Here is a 21,116-nt window from a genome sequence, read left to right on the forward strand (position 1 = left end):
AAGTGAATTAGTTCTCGCGAGATGTTGCTGCCACAATGCTACTGTTTATTTCTCACATTTAACAAAATAGCATTTGTAATCGAATGTATTCACACTCACTGGTGTCCTTATTATTACAGTGAAACTGATAGGGTCAATCTTGTCATCTAGATACTTTTTTCTGTTGCACATTTAGTTCACTGGTGTTGCCATGGTGATTTGTGTCAACTAAACAAAAGGCGAGTGAAGAAGGTGACCTTTGAATGATGATAGTTGCACCTGTTTTGTGGTAGGTTCTCATATTATTAGGAATATTTAATCGCCAAAGCAACAAAATCATTATCTTGTTCAACTTTTATGCCTACTATAGATACACCAGACCTAGAAGAGGCATGTATAAGGTGGATTTGCCGGTGGACAACTCCGCGGATGTGGCAGTGGAACGCCGACGGGCCGCAGAGGCTGCGCGCCAGGCTCGCATTTTCAACACCAGACACCGAGTGATGGGTCTGGATCTCAAAGCACTGGAGCAACAGGTGGCGGAGAACAAAGAACGGGAGGAGATGGCGGGTCAGCGAGAGAGGGCTTTCGGTAAGCACAAGGCAGGGGGACAAGTTGAAGTTTTAGAGGAGGAACTTCGGAAGAACCAAATTTGAAAGCATTTTACCATAAATTGCCTATGTGATGTTTTTTTTTTTCTCAGACATGTTGAGAGTGACTCAAGATGAAGTGTTGATGAAACAGCAGCAGGAGGAAGAGGAGAGGAGAGCAGAGTTAAACAGAGACCTCATCCAGTACCGGGCCATCCGACAGCGGGCAGAAGACACCCGGGATGCTGATCTCAATGTTCACCGGCAGGGGGCGCTCGGGTTGTCCATTACCATCCCAGAGTCTGAGCTGGGACCTGCCAGTATGCAAGTGTTCCAGGTATCACAGATGACACTATTATAAGCAACAAGATATCAGTGTTAAGGGAAATAGGGAAATATGTTGAAATGAATGAATAATGCAAATCCATATCTCCTGACCTGGATTTTAGCACATTTTCTTTAAAAATATTTTACTTATTTATTGATTGTGTGTTTTCACGGACATACTGTATTGTATGTATGTATGTATGTATGTATGTATGTATGTATGTATGTATGTATGTATGTATGTATGTATGTATGTATGTATGTATGTATGTATGTATGTATGTATGTATGTATGTATGTATGTATGTATGTATGTATGTATGTATGTATGTATGTATGTATGTATCTTCTGCTTCTGTTTTGTATGCTGTACTCAGGGAGAAGGCATTGGGGACAATGACAAGAGGAGAGCTCAGATGGCGCAGACAGAGAGAGCACTGCGAGCACAGAGAGAACAGAGTGAGAAACTGCAGAAGGAGAATAAACTCAAAGGTGAAACAGACACACAGCTATCATACACTATGCACAACTGCACTGTACACACCTACACTGCACATCACCCGCACAAATAACACAACACGCTCTCATATGCATAACTGCACTCTAAACATTAGCATCTCCCATCAACGGCTCCTGAGAATACGCACTGTGACCGCGGGAGTGTATGAGGGGTGTGTGTGTGCAGGATGACGAGGCATTTGGATGATTTAAGAACACTACCTAAACTAAATGTGTGTGTGTGTGTGTGTGTGTGTGTGTGTGTGTGTGTGTGTGTGTGTGTGTGTGTGTGTGTGTGTGTGTGTGTGTGTGTGTGTGTGTGTGTGTGTGTGTGTGTGTGTGTGTGTGTGTGTGTGTGGCAGAGCTACTGAAAGGCAAGGAGCTGGTACAGCAGGACCTGAGGGCTGTTCAGTTAGACGCTCTGGAAGAGGAGTGTAAGAGGGCTGGCCGCATCGCTCTCAACAACTACAACCATGCTCAGGTACACATCGTCTCACACATGCCACCAGCCAAGGATGCACTGATGAGACTGTGAGCTGTGACATGACATGTACTCAGACAGTATATCTTTTTTTGTTTTAATTACAAAGCTAATTGAAGACATTAAGCGATGCGTACACACTAACTCAGGGGAGAAGCACATTGGAGGCGCTAAGTAATCTGCACGGGGCGTAAACTGCTTTGTGCTCACACACGACTACACAAACTGCTTTGATGTATGCGTTGGCAGATAGTCTCCTTTCTAAAAATGTTTTTTTCCCTCGTCTCATTTGCCTTGACTGACTTGATATGAATAGATTCTCCCCAGTGCGAGGCATCATTATAAACAGTTCTGGTCACACTGGTTTTCATGTCAATGTGGTTTGTATTCAGGTTTTTATTTATCACTTTGGTACTATTCTCAGAAGTATGTGGTACATTTTCACAACTCTTAAGCACAAAACTACAAACTGGTCACACTTGTAACGGAGCCCGTTTTTCATTCAAAACCTGTCATTGTGCATTCATTTGGATTGTAAAACATCTCTCACCACACAACCATTGATTCAAAAATAGTTTATTGTGAAATGTAATGAGAACATTGGTTTAATCACTAAAACCAATAGCAAAACAATTCAAGATATGCGTTTCAAATCACCCTTAGAAGTGCTGAAAGTAATATGCTACAGAACTGTAAATTACAGTTTTCACATTAGGCAATATACACTTCTATTACCCAACAGAATTGACAGAAAATCTATCATTTCCATAGTATTTTTCCAATGTGTAATCAAAGGTGTGATCAATGTTGACATTCTCTACAGTCAATCATGCAAAGAAATATATATTTTTAAAATATATTTGCAAAAAAGTATACTGTCTTTAATCAAATGTAAGAAATGATATTAAGCTAATTAAAAGAATGAAAATAAAACAACGTTTAGCACGCATTCATTTGCTTCACGCCTGTCTTAAGCATTTGGCCATAAATTCTCATCCACATCACAGTGAATGTCATTGTTCATGCACCGCGGGAAAAACCTTTTGGCATGGAGAATCCAAGCTTGACATGGGTCTGCATTGATGTCGTCGCATGTCTTATCCATGGCCAGGAGAGTAGCGCGCTCATGGGGATGGCGATCTACCTCCATGCTGAATAAAATCAATAGGGATGAGGAAAGGAGAGTATGGGGGCAGGTATAGGGTCACGAATCGGGGATGGGCCCGAAACCATGCCTGAACCACCTTTGCGTGGTGGAACCTGACATAGTGTTATGCAGGTGAATGAGGACCCAAAAGCGACTTGGCGAAAACAGAGTCTTTAATCCAGTAAAGTAACTTTACAATCAAAAGGCATAATTCTACTCGTAATGACGAGAACAGACTGGAGACTTGATCAAGAACTGCAGGTTGCCTCGGGAAGGCACTTGAACGTAGCAGACTCAGACACCTGCTCACCACGCAGCATCTGAGGGAAACACGACACGACAGGGCGATACATAGACACAGCACGGTGAACAATAGACAAGGATCCGACAGGGCAGGAACGGAAAACAAGGAGAGAAATAGGGACTCTAATCAGGGAAAAGGATCGGGAACAGGTGTGGGAAGACTAAATGATTGATTAGGGAATAGGAACAGCTGGGAGCAGGAACGGAACGATAGAGAGAAGAGAGAGAGGAAGGGAGAGAGAAAAAGGGGAACGAACCTAAAAAAAGACCAGCAGGGGGAAAATGAACAGAGGGAAAAGCAAAATGACAAGACAATCTAAGACAAAACATGACAGTACCCCCCACTCACCGAGCGCCTCCTGGCGCACTCGAGGAGGAATCCTGGCGGCAACGGAGGAAATCATCAATAAGTGAACGGTCCAGCACGTCCCGAGACGGAACCCAACTCCTCTCCTCAGGACCGTAACCCTCCCAATCCACTAAGTATTGGTGACCCCGTCCCCGAGAACGCATGTCCATGATCCTACGTACCTTGTAAATAGGTGCGCTCTCGACAAGGACGGGAGGGGGAGGGAAGACGAACGGGGGTGCGAAGAAAGGGCTTGACACAGGAGACATGGAAGACAGGATGGACGCGACGAAGATGTCGCGGAAGAAGCAGTCGCACAGCGACAGGATTGACGACCTGGGAGACACGGAACGGACCAATGAACCGCGGAGTCAACTTACGAGAAGCTGTCGTAAGAGGAAGGTTGCGAGTGGAAAGCCACACTCTCTGGCCGCAACAATACCTTGGACTCTTAATACTGCGTTTATTGGCGGCTCTCACAGTCTGTGCCCTGTAACGGCAAAGTGCAGACCTCACCCTCCTCCAGGTGCGCTCACAACGTTGGACAAACGCTTGAGCGGAGGGAACGCTGGACTCGGCAAGCTGGGATGAGAACAGAGGAGGCTGGTAACCCAGACTACTCTGAAACGGAGATAACCCGGTAGCAGACGAAGGAAGCGAGTTGTGAGCGTATTCTGCCCAGGGGAGCTGTTCTGCCCAAGACGCAGGGTTTCTGAAAGAAAGGCTGCGTAGTATGCGACCAATCGTCTGATTGGCCCTCTCTGCTTGACCGTTAGACTGGGGATGAAACCCGGAAGAGAGACTGACGGACGCACCAATCAAACGACAGAACTCCCTCCAAAACTGTGACGTGAATTGCGGGCCTCTGTCTGAAACGGCGTCTAACGGGAGGCCATGAATTCTGAACACATTCTCGATGATGATTTGTGCCGTCTCCTTAGCGGAAGTAAGTTTAGCGAGGGGAATGAAATGTGCCGCCTTAGAGAACCTATCGACAACCGTAAGAATCACAGTCTTCCCCGCAGACAAAGGCAGACCGGTAATGAAGTCTAGGGCGATGTGAGACCATGGTCGAGAAGGAATGGGGAGCGGTCTGAGACGACCGGCAGGAGGAGAGTTACCCGACTTAGTCTGCGCGCAGTCCGAACAAGCAGCCACGAAACGGCGCGTGTCACGCTCCTGAGTCGGCCACCAAAAGCGCTGGCGAATAGACGCAAGAGTGCCTCGAACACCGGGATGACCAGCTAACTTGGCAGAGTGAGCCCACTGAAGAACAGCCAGACGAGTGGAAACAGGAACGAAAAGGAGGTTACTAGGACAAGCGCGGCGACGCAGTGTGCGTGAGTGCTTGCTTAACCTGTCTTTCAATTCCCCAGACTGTCAACCCGACAACACGCCCATAAGGAAGAATCCCCTCGGGATCAGTAGAAGCCACAGAAGAACTAAACAGACGGGATAAGGCATCAGGCTTGGTGTTTTTGCTACCCGGACGGTAAGAAATCACAAACTCGAAACGAGCGAAAAACAACGCCCAACGAGCTTGACGGGCATTAAGTCGTTTGGCAGAACGGATGTACTCAAGGTTCTTATGGTCTGTCCAAACGACAAAAGGAACGGTCGCCCCCTCCAACCACTGTCGCCATTCGCCTAGGGCTAAGCGGATGGCGAGCAGTTCGCAGTTACCCACATCATAGTTGCGCTCAGATGGCGACAGGCGATGAGAAAAATAAGCGCAAGGATGAACCTTATCGTCAGACTGGAAGCGCTGGGATAGAATGGCTCCCACGCCTACCTCTGAAGCGTCAACCTCGACAATGAATTGTCTAGTGACGTCAGGAGTAACGAGGATAGGAGCGGACGTAAAACGTTCTTTTAGAAGATCAAAAGCTCCCTGGGCGGAACCGGACCACTTAAAACACGTCTTGACAGAAGTAAGAGCTGTGAGAGGGGCAGCAACTTGACCGAAATTACGAATGAAACGCCGATAGAAATTAGCAAAACCTAAAAAGCGCTGCAACTCGACACGTGACCTTGGAACGGGCCAATCACTGACAGCTTGGACCTTAGCGGAATCCATCTGAATGCCTTCAGCGGAAATAACGGAACCGAGAAAAGTAACGGAGGAGACATGAAAAGAGCACTTCTCAGCCTTCACGTAGAGACAATTCTCTAAAAGGCGCTGTAGAACACGTCGAACGTGCTGAACATGAATCTCGAGTGACGGTGAAAAAATCAGGATATCGTCAAGATAGACAAAAACAAAGATGTTCAGCATGTCTCTCAGAACATCATTAACTAATGCCTGAAAAACAGCTGGCGCATTGGCGAGACCAAACGGCAGAACCCGGTACTCAAAATGCCCTAACTGTCATGTTTGTCATTTATTATCATGTCTTGTCCCTGTGCTCCCCATTCTATTCGTTTCCCTCTGCTGGTCTTATTTGGTTCTTTCCCTCCTTCTATCCCTCTCTCTCCCCCTCCCTCTCTCACTCTCTCGCTCTCTCTTCTCTCTATCGTTCCGTTCCTGCTCCCAGCTGTTCCTATTCCCCTAATCATCATTTAGTCTTCCCACACCTGTTCCCGATCCTTTCCCCTGATTAGAGTCCCTATTTATTCCTTTGTGTTCCGTTCCTGTCCCGTCGGTTCCTTGTTTAGTATTCACCATGCTGTGATTGCGTTTCGCCCTGTCCTGTCGTGTTTTTGCTGTGATTGTGTATCGCCCTGTCCTGTCGTGTTTTTTGCCTTCATCAGATGCTGCGTGTGAGCAGGTGTCTCTGTCTACTACGGCCTGCGCCTACCCGGAAGGACCTGCAGTCTGTGGCCGCTTCTCTTGTTATTCCCCTCTACAGACTAGAGGATTTCTGTTATTCCCTGTTTGGACTTGAATAAACTCTGTTTCTGTTAAGTCGCTTTTGGGTCCTCTATCACCAGCATGACAGAAGGAACCGACCAAGGAATGGACCCAGCGACTTCAGACGCTCGTTACACTGCCGTCAAGATCCAAGGAGCCATGCTCGGCAGACACGAGCAGGAATTGTCTGCTGCTCGCCATGCCGTGGAGAACCTGGCCGCTCAGGTTTCCGACCTCTCTGGACAGTTCCAGAGTCTACGTCTCGTGCCACCTGTTACTTCCTGGCCTGCCGAGCCTCCAGAACCTAGGGTTAATAACCCACCTTGCTACTCCGGGCAGCCCACTGAGTGCCGCTCCTTTCTCACGCAGTGTGAGATTGTGTTCTCTCTCCAACCCAACACATACTCTAGAGAGAGAGCTCGGGTTGCTTACGTCATTTCACTCCTTACTGGCCGGGCTCGAGAATGGGGCACAGCTATCTGGGAGGCAAGGGCTGATTGCTCTAACAAGTTCCAGAACTTTAAAGAGGAGATGATTCGGGTTTTTGACCGTTCAGTTTTTGTAGGGAGGCTTCTAGGGCCCTGGCTTCCTTATGCCAAGGTGAACGGTCCATAACGGATTATTCTATTGAGTTTCGGTCTGACAGAGGAGGGAGAGTGTTGCGATGCGGAGCAGGGCACTCTTGCTGCCTCTAGTGAGTGGAACGAGCCGGCGCTGCTCGCTCGTTTTCTGGAGGGACTCACGCAGTGGTTAAGGATGAGATTCTCTCCCGGGAGGTTCCTTCAGATGTGGACTCTTTGATTGCTCTCGCCATCCGCATAGAACGACGGGTAGATCTTCGTCACCGGGCTCGTGGAAGAGAGCTCGCATCAACGGTGTTTCCCTGTTCCGCATCGCAACCATCTCCCTCCTCTGGCTTTGAGACTGAGCCCATGCAGCTGGGAGGGATTCGCATCTCGACTAAGGAGAGGAACGGAGGATCACCAACCGCCTGTGCCTCTATTGCGGAGTTGCTGGACATTTTGTTAATTCATGTCCAGTAAGAGCCAGAGCCCATCAGTAAGCGGAGGGCTACTGGTGAGCGCTACTACTCAGGTCTCTTCATCTAGATCTTGTACTACTATGTCGGTCCATCTACGCTGGACCGGTTCGGGTGCTACATGCAGTGCCTTGATTGACTCTGGGGCTGAGGGTTGTTTAATGGACGAAGCATGGGTTGGAAACATAACATTCCTTTCAGACCGTTAGACAAGCCTACGCCATGTTTGCCTTAGATGGTAGTCATCTTCCCAGTATCAAATTTGAGACACTACCTTTAACTCTCACAGTATCTGGTAACCACAGTGAGACTATTTCTTTTTTGATTTTCCGTTCACCGTTTACACCTGTTGTTTTGGGTCATCCCTGGCTAGTATGTCATAATCCTTCTATTAATTGGTCTAGTAATTCTATCCTATCCTGGAACGTTTCTTGTCATGTGAAGTGTTTAATGTCTGCCATCCCTCCCGTTTCTTCTGTCCCTACTTCTCAGGAGGAACCTGGCGATTTGACAGGAGTGCCGGAGGAATATCATGATCTGCGCACGGTCTTCAGTCGGTCCCGAGCCAACTCCCTTCCTCCTCACCGGTCGTATGATTGTAGTATTGATCTCCTTCCGGGGACCACTCCTCCTCGAGGTAGACTATACTCTCTGTCGGCTCCCGAACGTAAGGCTCTCGAGGATTATTTGTCTGTGTCTCTTGACGCCGGTACCATAGTGCCTTCTTCTTCTCCGGCCGGGGCGGGGTTCTTTTTGTTAAGAAGAAGGACGGTACTCTCAAGCCCCTGCGTGGTATCGAGGGCTGAATGACATAACGGTTAAGAATCGTTATCCGCTTCCCCTTATGTCATCAGCCTTCGAGATTCTGCAGGGAGCCAGGTGCTTTACTAAGTTGGACCTTCGTGAACGCTTACCATCTAGTGCGCATCAGAGAGGGGACGAGTGGAAAACGGCGTTTAACACTCCGTTAGGGCATTTTGAGTACCGGGTTCTGCCGTCAGGTCTCGCCAATGCGCCAGCTGTTTTTCAGGCATTAGTTAATGATGTTCTGAGAGACATGCTGAACATCTTTGTTTTTGTCTATCTTGACGATATCCTGATTTTTCTCCGTCACTCGAGATTCATGTTCAGCAGGTTCGACGTGTTCTACAGCGCCTTTTAGAGAATTGTCTCTACGTAAAGGCTGAGAAGTGCTCTTTTCATGTCTCCTCCGTTACTTTTCTCGGTTCCGTTATTTCCGCTGAAGGCATTCAGATGGATTCCGCTAAGGTCCAAGCTGTCAGTGATTGGCCCGTTCCAAGGTCACGTGTCGAGTTGCAGCGCTTTTTAGGTTTCGCTAATTTCTATCGGCGTTTCATTCAGTAATTTCGGTCAAGTTGCTGCTCCTCTCACAGCTCTTACTTCTGTCAAGACGTGTTTTAAGTGGTCCGGTTCCGCCCAGGGAGCTTTTGATCTTCTAAAGAACGTTTTACGTCCGCTCCTATCCTCGTTACTCTGACGTCACTAGACAATTCATTGTCGAGGTTGTTTTCAGAGGTAGGCGTGGGAGCCATTCTATCCCAGCGCTTCCAGTCTGACGATAAGGTTCATCCTTGCGCTTATTTTTCTCATCGCCTGTCGCCATCTGAGCGCAACTATGATGTGGGTAACCGTGAACTGCTCGCCATCCGCTTAGCCCTAGGCGAATGGCGACAGTGGTTGGGGGGCGACCGTTCCTTTTGTCGTTTGGACAGACCATAAGAACCTTGAGTACATCCGTTCTGCCAAACGACTTAATGCCCGTCAAGCTCGTTGGGCGTTGTTTTTCGCTCGTTTCGAGTTTGTGATTTCTTACCGTCCGGGTAGCAAGAACACCAAGCCTGATGCCTTATCCCGTCTGTTTAGTTCTTCTGTGGCTTCTACTGATTGGGATTCTTCCTTATGGGCGTGTTGTCGGGTTAACAGTCTGGGGAATTGAAAGACAGGTTAAGCAAGCACTCACGCACACTTATCCAGCGCGCTTGTCCTAGTAACCTCCTTTTCGTTCCTGTTTCCACTCGTCTGGCTGTTCTTCAGTGGGCTCACTCTGCCAAGTTAGCTGGTCATCCCGGTGTTCGAGGCACTCTTGCGTTTATTCGCCAGCGCTTTTGGTGGCCGACTCAGGAGCGTGACACGCGCCGTTTCGTGGCTGCTTGTTCGGACTGCGCGCAGACTAAGTCGGGTAACTCTCCTCCTGCCGGTCGTCTCAGACCGCTCCCCATTCCTTCTCGACCATGGTCTCACATCGCCTTAGGCTTCACTACCGGTCTGCCTTTGTCTGCGGGGAAGACTGTGAGAGCCGCCAATAAACGCAGGATTAAGAGTCCAAGGTATTGTTGCGGCCAGAGAGTGTGGCTTTCCACTGCAACCTTCCTCTTACGACAGCTTCTCGTAAGTTGACTCCTGGTTCATTGGTCCGTTCCGTGTCTCCCAGGTCGTCAATCCTGTCGCTGTGCGGATGCGCTTCTTCCGCGACATCCAGTGGAGAGAGCGTCCATCCTGTCTTCCATGTCTCCTGTGTTAAGCCCTTTCTTCGCACCCCGTTCGTCTTCCCTCCCCCTCCCGTCCTTGTCGATGAGCGCACCTATTTACAAGGTACATAAGATCATGGACATGCGTTCTCGGGGACGGGGTCACCAATACTTAGTGGATTGGGAGGGTTACGGTCCTGAGGAGAGGAGTTGGGTTCCGTCTCGGGACGTGCTGGACCGTTCACTCATCGATGATTTCCTCCGTTGCCGCCAGGATTCCTCCTCAGTGCGCCAGGAGGCGCTCGGTGAGTGGGGGTACTGTCATGTTTGTCATTTATTATCATGTCTTGTCCCTGTGCTCCCCATTCTATTCGTTTCCCTCTGCTGGTCTTATTTGGTTCTTTCCCTCCTTCTATCCCTCTCTCTCCCCCTCCCTCTCTCACTCTCTCGCTCTCTCTTCTCTCTATCGTTCCGTTCCTGCTCCCAGCTGTTCCTATTCCCCTAATCATCATTTAGTCTTCCCACACCTGTTCCCGATCCTTTCCCCTGATTAGAGTCCCTATTTATTCCTTTGTGTTCCGTTCCTGTCCCGTCGGTTCCTTGTTTAGTATTCACCATGCTGTGATTGCGTTTGACAGCCCTGTCCTGTCGTGTTTTTGCTGTGATTGTTTCGCCCTGTCCTGTCGTGTTTTTGCCTTCATCAGATGCTGCGTGTGAGCAGGTGTCTCTGTCTACTACGGCCTGCGCCTACCCGTGGCGACCTGCAGTCTGTGGCCGCTTCTCTTGTTATTCCCCTCTACAGACTAGAGGATTTCTGTTATTCCCTGTTTGGACTTGAATAAACTCTGTTTCTGTTAAGTCGCTTTTGGGTCCTCTATCACCAGCATGACACTAACGGAGTGTTAAACTCCGTTTTCCACTCGTCCCCCTCTCTGATGCGCACGAGATGGTAAGCGTTACGAAGGTCCAACTTAGTAAAGCACCTGGCTCCCTGCAGAATCTCGAAGGCTGATGACATAAGGGGAAGCGGATAACGATTCTTAACCGTTATGTCATTCAGCCCTCGATAATCCACGCAGGGGCGCAGAGTACCGCCCTTCTTCTTAACAAAAAAGAACCCCGCCCCGGCCGGAGAGGAAGAAGGCACTATGGTACCGGCGTCAAGAGACACAGATAAATAATCCTCGAGAGCCTTACGTTCGGGAGCCGACAGAGAGTATAGTCTACCCCGAGGAGGAGTGGTCCCCGGAAGGAGATCAATACTACAATCATACGACTGGTGAGGAGGAAGGGAGTTGGCTCGGGACCGACTGAAGACCGTGCGCAGATCATGATATTCCTCCGGCACTCCTGTCAAATCGCCAGGTTCCTCCTGAGAAGTGGGGACAGAAGAAATGGGAGGAATGGCAGACATTAAACACTTCACATGACAAGAAACGTTCCAGGATAGGATAGAATTACTAGACCAATTAATTGAAGGATTATGACATACTAGCCAGGGATGACCCAAAACAACAGGTGTAAAAGGTGAACGAAAAATCAAAAAGAAATAGTCTCACTGTGGTTACCAGATACTGTGAGAGTTAAAGGTAGTGTCTCAAATCTGATACTGGGAAGATGACTACCATCTAAGGCAAACATGGGCGTAGGCTTGTCTAACTGTCTGAAAGGAATGTCATGTTTCCGAGCCCATGTTTCCGAGCCCTGTTCGTCCATGAAACAACCCTCAGCCCCAGAGTCAATCAAGGCACTGCATGTAGCACCGAACCGGTCCAGCGTAGATGGACCGACATAGTAGTACAGGATCTAGATGAAGAGACCTGAGTAGTAGCGCTCACCAGTAGCCCTCCGCTTACTGATGAGCTCTGGCCTTTACTGGACATGAATTGACAAAATGTCCATCAAATCCCATAATAGAGGCACAGGCGGTTGGTGATCCTCCGTTCCCTCTCCTTGGTCGAGATGCGAATACCTCCCAGCTGCATGGGCTCAGTCTCTGAGCCAGAGGAGGGAGATGGTTGCGATGCGGAGCAGGGAAACACCGTTTGGAAACGCGAGCTCTCTTCCACGAGCTTGGTGACGAAGATCTACCCGTCGTTCTATGCGGATGGCGAGAGCAATCAAAGAGTCCACACTGGAAGGAACCTCCCGAGAGAGAATCTCATCTTTGACCACTGCGTGGAGTCCCTCCAGAAAACGAGCGAGCAGCGCCGGCTCGTTCCAGTCACTAGAGGCAGCAAGAGTGCGAAACTCTATAGAGTAATCCGTTATGGATCGATCACCTTGGCATAGGGAAGCCAGGGCCCTAGAAGCCTCCCTACCAAAAACTGAACGGTCAAAAACCCGAATCATCTCCTCTTTAAAGTTCTGGTAATTGTTTGAACAATCAGCCCTTGCCTCCCAGATAGCTGTGCCCCACTCTCGAGCCCGGCCAGTAAGGAGTGAAATGACGTAAGCAACCCGAGCTCTCTCGCTAGAGTATGTGTTGGGTTGGAGAGAGAACACAATATCACACTGGGTGAGAAAGGAGCGGCACTCCGTGGGCTGCCCGGAGTAGCAAGGTGGGTTATTAACCCTAGGTTCCGGAGGCTCGGCAGGCCAGGAAGTAACAGGTGGCACGAGACGAAGACTCTGGAACTGTCCAGAGAGGTCGGAAACCTGAGCGGCCAGGTTCTCCACGGCATGGCGAGCAGCAGACAATTCCTGCTCGTGTCTGCCGAGCATGGCTCCTTGGATCTCGACGGCAGTGTTACGAGCATCTGTAGTCGCTGGGTCCATTCCTTGGTCGGATCCTTCTGTTATGCAGGTGAATGAGGACCCAAAAGCGACTTGGCGAAAACAGAGTCTTTAATCCAGTAAAGTAACTTTACAATCAAAAGGCATAATTCTACTCGTAATGACGAGAACAGACTGGAGACTTGATCAAGAACTGCAGGTTGCCTCGGGAAGGCACTTGAACGTAGCAGACTCAGACACCTGCTCACCACGCAGCATCTGAGGGAAACACGACACGACAGGGCGATACATAGACACAGCACGGTGAACAATAGACAAGGATCCGACAGGGCAGGAACGGAAAACAAGGAGAGAAATAGGGACTCTAATCAGGGAAAAGGATCGGGAACAGGTGTGGGAAGACTAAATGATTGATTAGGGGAATAGGAACAGCTGGGAGCAGGAACGGAACGATAGAGAGAAGAGAGAGAGGAAGGGAGAGAGAAAAAGGGGAACGAACCTAAAAAGACCAGCAGGGGGAAAATGAACAGAGGGAAAAGCAAAATGACAAGACAATCTAAGACAAAACATGACACATAGTCCCACACAATGACATGGGTGACCCCTTCACCTTGACAGGCCTGCTCAATTTCATTGAGAAACACCCTGAGGTGAGCAGCGTTGTAGGGTCCAAGTAATGGCCTACGTCCTACCACACCATCTTCAGAGATATCTGCGCACGTAGAGATGTTTCCCCCACGTTGTCCAGGCATTTGGACGGTCGCCCGTTGGCCGATGAGGTTTGGCCAGATTGAAGCCTGCTTCATCAATAAAGACATACTTGTGATGATTCAAGTAAAATCACCCACTAAAAATATATTTTGGTTAGTTATTTGTTTTACATATTGTGAAGTAGCATGCGCATTAATAGGAACAGTAATACACTATATAGTGCTGTACCTGAAGATTCTCTGCCCGCAGTCGTTTCACCCGGCCGTTGTTTCTATCATAAGGTACCAGGTAAATGCGTTTCATAGATATCTGGTGCCTCTTCAAAAGGCTGGCGATTGTTGGTAGGCTGATGGATGCCATTGGCAAAGGTGTCATCGTTCTCCTCAATGGCCTGCTTTATTTTGTACAGCCGTATGTCATTCCTGGCCCTCACCGTTTCCACCACGGTCCACTCCTGCTGGTCGGTCAGCACACAGCCACGGCACCAGCATGGGGTGTTCTGTCAATTCTGCGGGTAGAACAGAGTCTACTGTCAGTAGATCATACTGTAAGAATACTGGGACATGTGTTGTGAATTGACATGCATTACAATGTAATTGACTGTTAATGTCATGGTAAAGCATAGTGCATATCCTGCAGACTTACCAGTTTTCTTGGCGAAATGTTCTCATGATCGAATTGACAGTTGATCGTTTCATATTGCGGTGAAAGAGTCTGGCAGCCTCTGCCATGGCAAGGCCTCCGTTTACCACGTGTCTCCCTCGCTCTGATGTCCACCTCTTTGACCTCTGACGGGGCCCATGGCCACCTCTCTGACACCCCCCCTTGTTCATGAGCTCTTTGGTTTCTTCCTCTCCCTTGCTGTCTATCCTGCTCCATATTGAAAGAACTTGCAAGAAGTGTTTTTAATATGGTGACCACGATGTAAACTCAATAAGCAATAACGACTAGTCGTTATGTATGCTTATCATGTATCATACATGTCATTTAGATGTTTTGAACTTTACAAAAGACACCTTCTATCGGTTGTTCTCAAAATCCTTTTATAGTAGACAGATCAATTTAAAAGCTCTAGGTTTTACCAAACGGTTAAGTGACCAACCATTAAGCAGTTGGATTAAGTGACGGTCAAATGTATTTTTAAACAAAGGAGAAGAGAATCATATGAAAAGTATTGTGAGCATTGCATTGTGACAGGTGTTTCTAGGTGACACACTGATTAGGTTTGGTGAAAAAGTTACTGTGTGATTTTGTGTGTGGTACTTAAGTCAATTGAAAAGGTGCTTGAAGTTGAGGGGGGGAACAGCCTTTTTGATGGGCGGTTTCGATTTCTGTAAAAAGAGTTGTGAAATGTTACCACATACTTGTGAAAATAGTACCGAAGCGATAAAGAAAACTGTAATAACCCTTTATAGCTTAGCTACACTACAGACAGACAGCGTGCTTCAGAAAGAGATATTTCTAGAGCCCTTTTAGCAGGTAGCCTCTTAGGAGGTAATTGACTGGCTCCAGATAGAGAGAGCAAGGGCATTTATGTCTAGGACCAAATTAACCCTAACCAAAACAATTAGGTTGAAGAGTAAAGGTCAGATTCAATCTGTATCGAGGAAGTACAGCACTATAGCGTGATTGAAAAGTGAAGGTCATTTCCGATTGAGCTGACATATGCAGCGTTTACCGTGAATGCGGTCTCCGTAAAACGCAGGAACATTGCCTTTAAGTTTCAGTCGCGCTATAGTGCTGAACTTCAACGATACAGAATGAATCAAATCCTAAATATACACTGAGTGTACAAGACATTCCTAATATATACCCCCTTTTGCCCTCAGAACAGCCTCAATTCGTCAGGGCGTGGACTCTATAAGTTGTCGAAAGCGTTCCACAGGGATGCTGGCACATGTTGACTCTAATGCTTCCCACAAGTTGTGTCAAGTTGGCTGGATGTCCTCTGGGTGGTGGACCATCCTTGATAGGCACGGGAAACTGTTGAGTGTGAAAAACATTTTGTTACGTGACAGCCTTATCCTTAAATGGATTAAATAGTTGTTTTTCCATCATCAATCTACACGCAATACCCCATAATGACAAAGCAAAAACAGTTTTTAGTTTACAAAAAAAATATAAAGTATTTATACCATTTACTCAGTACTTTGTTGAAGCACATTTGGCAGTGATTACAGCCTCAAGTCTTCTTGGTTATGACGCCACAAGCTTGGCCCACCTGTATTTGAGGAGTTTCTCCCATTCTTCTTTGCAGATCTTCTCAAGCTCTGTCAGATTGGATGGGGAGCATCACTGCACAGCTATTTTCAGGTCTCTCCAGAGATATTTGATCAGCTGGGCCACTAAGGGACATTCAGAGACTTGTCCTGAAGTCACTCCTGGGTTGTTTTGGCTGTATGCTTAGGGTCGTTGTCCTGTTGGAAGGTGAACCTTCACCCCCAGTCTGAGGTCCTGAGCACTCTGGAGCACGTTTTCATCATGGCTCTCTCTGTACTTTGCTCCGTTCATCTTTCCCTCGATCCTGACTAGTCTCCCAGTCCCTGCCGCTGAAAAACATCCCCACAGCATGATGCTGCCAACACCATGCTTCACCATAGAGAAGGTGCCAGGTTTCCTCCAGACATGACGCTTGGCATCCAGGCCAAAGAGTTCAATCTTGGTTTCATCAGACCAGAGAATCTTGTTTCTCATGGTCGGAGAGTCCTTCAGGTGCCTTTTGGCAAACTCCAAGCGGGCTGCCATGTGCCTTTTACTGAAGAGTGGCTTCCGTCTGGCCATTCTACCATAAAAGCCTGTTTGGTGAAGTGCTGCAGAGATGGTTGTCCTTCTGGAAGGCTCTCCCATCTCCACAGAGAAACTCTGGAGCTCTGTCAGAGTGGCCATCGGGTTCTTGGTCACCTCCCTGACCAAGGCCCTTCTCAGTTTGGCCGGGCGGCCAGCTCTTGGAAGAGTGTCAGTGGTTCCAAACTTCTTCGATTTAAGAATGATGGAGGCCACTGTGTTCTTGGGGACCTGCAATGCTGCAGACATTTTTTTGTATCATTTCCCAGATCTGTGCCTCGACACTATCCTGTTTCGGAGCTCTACGGACAATTCCTTCGACCTCATGGCTTGGTTTTTGCTCTGACATGCACTGTCAACTGTGGGACCTTATATAAATAGGTGTTTGCCTTGCCAAATCATGTCCAATCAATTGAATTTACCACACGAGAAATCCAATCAAGCGGTAGAAACATCTCAAGGATGATCAATGGAAACAGGATGCACCTGAGCTCAATTTCAAGTCTCATAGCAAAGGGTCTGAATACTTATGTAAATAAGGTATCTGTTTTTAATACATTTGCAAAAACATATTTTTTTTTTAACTGTTTTTCGCTTTGTCATTATGGGGCAGTGTGTGTAGATTGATGAGCATTATATATATATTTTTAAATCATTTTTAGTGTAAGGCTGTAACACAACAAAATGTGGGAAAGGTCAGGGGTTCTGAAAACATACCGAATGCACTGTATCAGTGGTTGGGTGCAACTTCTACTTACTCCCCAGATCTTGTGACAGTGACCCTTAACTCTCTCGTCTCTTAGGAGGTCATGGAACTTTTGGTCTAACTTCTGACCCTTGAACTCTAAACCTATCTATGACCCCCACCCACAGGCTGCAGAGTGTGTAGAGAAAGAGAGGAAGGAGCGCATGAGGAAGGAGGGCAAGGAGATGGCGGAGGTGTGGCACATGGTGACATCAGACATCCTGACGGAATGTCCCAAGGCTGCAGAGAGACAAGTAGACGGAGGCCCAGTGGGCGGGCCCAGGGTGCTGACGGACAGGTGGAGGGGGATGAGCCCCGTTCAGCTGAGCGCTATCCGCAGGCAGAGAGAGGAACAGCGCCTAGAGGGAAAGGTAATGATAACCTCATGAACGACTTTAATTCTAGTGCAAATCTTTTGCAAACCTTCCATTGACACCAATACATATTTTAAAGTCAAATCGGTTCAAAATCTGCATTCAGCTTAAAGAGAACATATTCGTTCATGATTGTTGCGATTATATAAATTGCCTATCAAAAACAGAGATAAAACAATCACTATTGTTGATTGCTTCTTGAAGAAGCAATCTCATCATGAACCTCTCCTTCGATCTTCACCCTCTGGCTTCTGATCATATTCCCACAATTTTCTCAAATCATTTTAGAGGCTGAGGGAGATTGAGAGGCAGAGAGACGCTGCCTGGGACTTCCAGCGCATGGTGCAGACCCGAGAGGATGACGAGGAGGAGAGGAAAGCGATGGAGCTGAAGAAGGAGAAGAGGATGGAGATGGACCGATACAATGAACAGCTGGCCAGAGACCAGCGCGAACAGTAAGCACACAAACCACACTCAGACACATCAATCTTTACATTCTTTCTTTACAGATACTGGGTGAGACACATCAAGGCACATAACCACACAAACACTTTACTGTCAAAGTATAAACAGATACTATACACAGTGAAATAATTGAATGTCCCAGTTCACATAAAAATAGACATTTGAATTGTAAAACAGACATTGACAGTGTATTTTGTCCATCTCGTCTCCACCAGTCAGCAGTTCCTGTCCAAGACGCTGTACACCAACAGACCCACGGCCCAGTACTTTACTCAGTTCAGCAGCAGCTCACGCTGAGATGACCAACACAAACTCACCGCACAATACTGGATCTCAGATTTAGACGATGTGCACAACACAACAAGCAAATAAAGTTGATGATATACTCATACTTTACATGCTTTTTGGTCTTTTTATACCTAGAATTTAGTCACTAGGTCAAATGTTGCAGTCTTCTGCAACTTATCTCAGGAGTTGTATTTGAAGTATATACTGGACACCGTGACTGTCTATCTAGCTGTTCTTTTATGTTTCATGCACAGTAGGGATTCAGATCTAATTTCTCTGGATCTTTTGAGGATAAAATGTGCACGTCACCATCTTTAGACATCGACGCTATGAGTGATTCTAATGATGACACAACGAGGGCGCCTCTTTTGGTTCCGATTAGTCCAAGGTTCTTTATTTAATTCACTGTCACATATTTAGTTACAAGTGGCTGATTCATAATGCAGATCGTTACAATGTCATTGGACCCATAACATATAGTACAACACCACTCCACACAGTGACCCCCTCCCTAACCAATCAACCCGCTCCACTTCCGTCTCAACCAATTAGCAGGAACACACTAGCCCGGTCACAGATCTGGTTAGGCTGTCCTGCCAACTCCTATGACTTTAGCATGATATCGACCATATGAGTTGGCCATACAGCACAAACAGATCTGGGATCAGACTACCAATACACTACAGTACTCTCCAATCCCCCAGTTCCATTGTGCTAATGGGACCCCAAACACACCACACAGAGGGACTCGGTCTCCCCTCAGGCAGTGAAATACACAGTATCTGTCCCCTCCACCCCTCCCTCCTATCCCTCCACCACGACTGTAAATTCATACATTTCGTACCCTAATGAAGCTGATACTGTCATTCTCTTCTATATGCAATTAAAATTCACTTTTCATTTTGAATTTATGTTGTAAGTATAAAAGAAAACATGGAAATGAAAGTAACAGAGGGGAAAGTAAGAAATGCTAGCACTAGACCTGGCTTAGACGATCCCCTCACTGACCACATGGAAAATCAAAAGCAGAGATAGCTAGAAAGGCAGGCAGTAGAGTGAGTATCTGTGTGTTCAGTAGTTCACTTATTCCCCAACTCATTCATTCAAAGCTAATCACTTGCCCTGACACTACTGACGTCACACCATGACAAGCACAGATGGTTAGCAGCGAAATGTGTCTGAAATGGCACTCTGTAGTGCACTACTTATGACCAGGGCCCATAGTGCTATCCCTGAACACCGGGCCCATATGGCTCGGGTCATAAGTAGTGCACGACACAGGGAATAACGATGCCATTTGAGACACAATCCATAGTCGTGAGAGAATAATTGGCATATTATTTCATTTTATCATTAATATTATTCTGTATGAAAATAGATTTCTGGAAATGATTTTTTTTTTTGTCCTGAGTGTGTCTGTAACAGCAAACTACAGGGAGCTGAGCTCACTCAAACCTCTCATTAGGTCAGACTCACTGGCTGTGTCTGAATTGGCACGCTATTCCCTATATAGTGTACACATCCACTGTGTGAGGAATAGGGTGCCAATGCGAATGCACCTATTGCCTTTCTGCCAAGCCAGAGACTGATCCCTTTTCTCTATCCCATTTCCCTGGGACTCACTGTAAATTAACAGTGGATGATAGCTTGGCTTGCAGTAGGACCTGGGTTCAAATAGTGTTTGTTTTTTTCTCAACTACTTAAGCTGTGCTTCTGGCACAATGGACCCAATAGAGTGGCCCCAAAAGTGCAAACCGTTGTCTCCGCCCATCTTGCAATCCAGGCAGGCTCAATCAAACTCTCCTCTGAAAGAAAATGAAACTTATTTGAACCCGGGTCTGTCTCTGGGTAGACTGTAGGCTAGTTTGAGTGGGGTGAGCAGTGAGGGCAGAACCAGCACATTGCATATACTCCCTGTAGTGCTTCATCACAAGCTAGCTCACTGCCTCCCTCCCTCCCGTCCTCATCCTCACATGGCCTCAGCACGATGAGTGTCCGAAATGGCACCCTATTCTCTGTATTGTACATGATTTTGACCAGGGAATAGGGTGCCATTTGGGACATGAACAACGACTCTCTCAACACGGATACTCACTGTACTGTATTGCTTAAAGGGACACACAAAAAATGAAGGCGAAGTGCCCCTTACAAGCCAGGAAAACTTGATGGACATGATGACCATTAGCATAAGTTTAACCTCAGCTTTCAATAGGTTGGTATTGGTTCTACTGTATATTCTAAAACAACAAAAGCTACTGATGTAATCTCGGCACACAGAACCAAATTTCACGTGCGCACTTCTACTACTATTGATGTAAAGTGTGTTTTTCTTTTTTTGTCATTTTTTATCTTGTTTTGCAACATTTAAGGAATGGTGGGAGGATTTTTATTTTTTTGGCCTTTTTGTTTATATTTTGCTTATCTATTAACAATTTTTCTAAAACAGTCAAATCACTGTAATTAGTTGTCAATACAGGAAAAATATGAATTCATAGGTTCATTACAAAAAAATACAATAAAACTACTTGCAACATTTGAAGTAAACTTAAGACAAGAGTTTTAAAACCCACACACTTGGTATCAAACCAACTCATTGCTAAATAACACAATCTTTTGGGTTGTATTTACATTCAGAGTGACATTTAAAAAGCTCTCTCTCTCTCTCTTAGTCTCTTTCTCTTTTATCCGTACCAATACCTCTGTTCTCCTTATCTCTAAATGCTTATGTCATGATTCTTGTCATTGTCTAATTCAAAAAGAAGGGTTTTTGGCATGTAAATATTATTTCTATCCACGCCAACAAAGAATGCAATCTATACGTTAGATGCAAAAAGCAACCAATCTACACATTTGCCTTTCATCCCAACCTGCCAATCAGGTAATCCTGTTTTGGATTGACAGCGTGCATTGTTCAGGGCATGAAAGGAATGTTGAACGTGTGTGTGTGTGTGTGTGTGTGT

General features: G+C 46.9%; 1 protein-coding gene across 1 annotated transcript; it reads left to right on the plus strand.

Moving 5' to 3' along the window:
• The first annotated feature begins 54 nt into the window (after nucleotides 1-54).
• On the plus strand, nucleotides 55-18,259 carry ribc1 (RIB43A domain with coiled-coils 1). The gene is made up of 8 exons (XM_046366125.1): nucleotides 55-268; nucleotides 350-570; nucleotides 683-906; nucleotides 1,274-1,388; nucleotides 1,757-1,875; nucleotides 17,158-17,400; nucleotides 17,692-17,858; nucleotides 18,084-18,259. The coding sequence occupies exons 2-8, from the start codon at nucleotides 372-374 to the stop codon at nucleotides 18,163-18,165; spliced, it is 1,149 nt and encodes a 382-aa protein (XP_046222081.1). The 5' UTR covers nucleotides 55-268; nucleotides 350-371; the 3' UTR covers nucleotides 18,166-18,259.
• Nucleotides 18,260-21,116: the final 2,857 nt, after the last annotated feature.

Source organism: Oncorhynchus gorbuscha, linkage group LG10 (assembly GCF_021184085.1).
Source record: "Oncorhynchus gorbuscha isolate QuinsamMale2020 ecotype Even-year linkage group LG10, OgorEven_v1.0, whole genome shotgun sequence".
Classification (NCBI taxonomy): domain Eukaryota; kingdom Metazoa; phylum Chordata; class Actinopteri; order Salmoniformes; family Salmonidae; genus Oncorhynchus; species Oncorhynchus gorbuscha.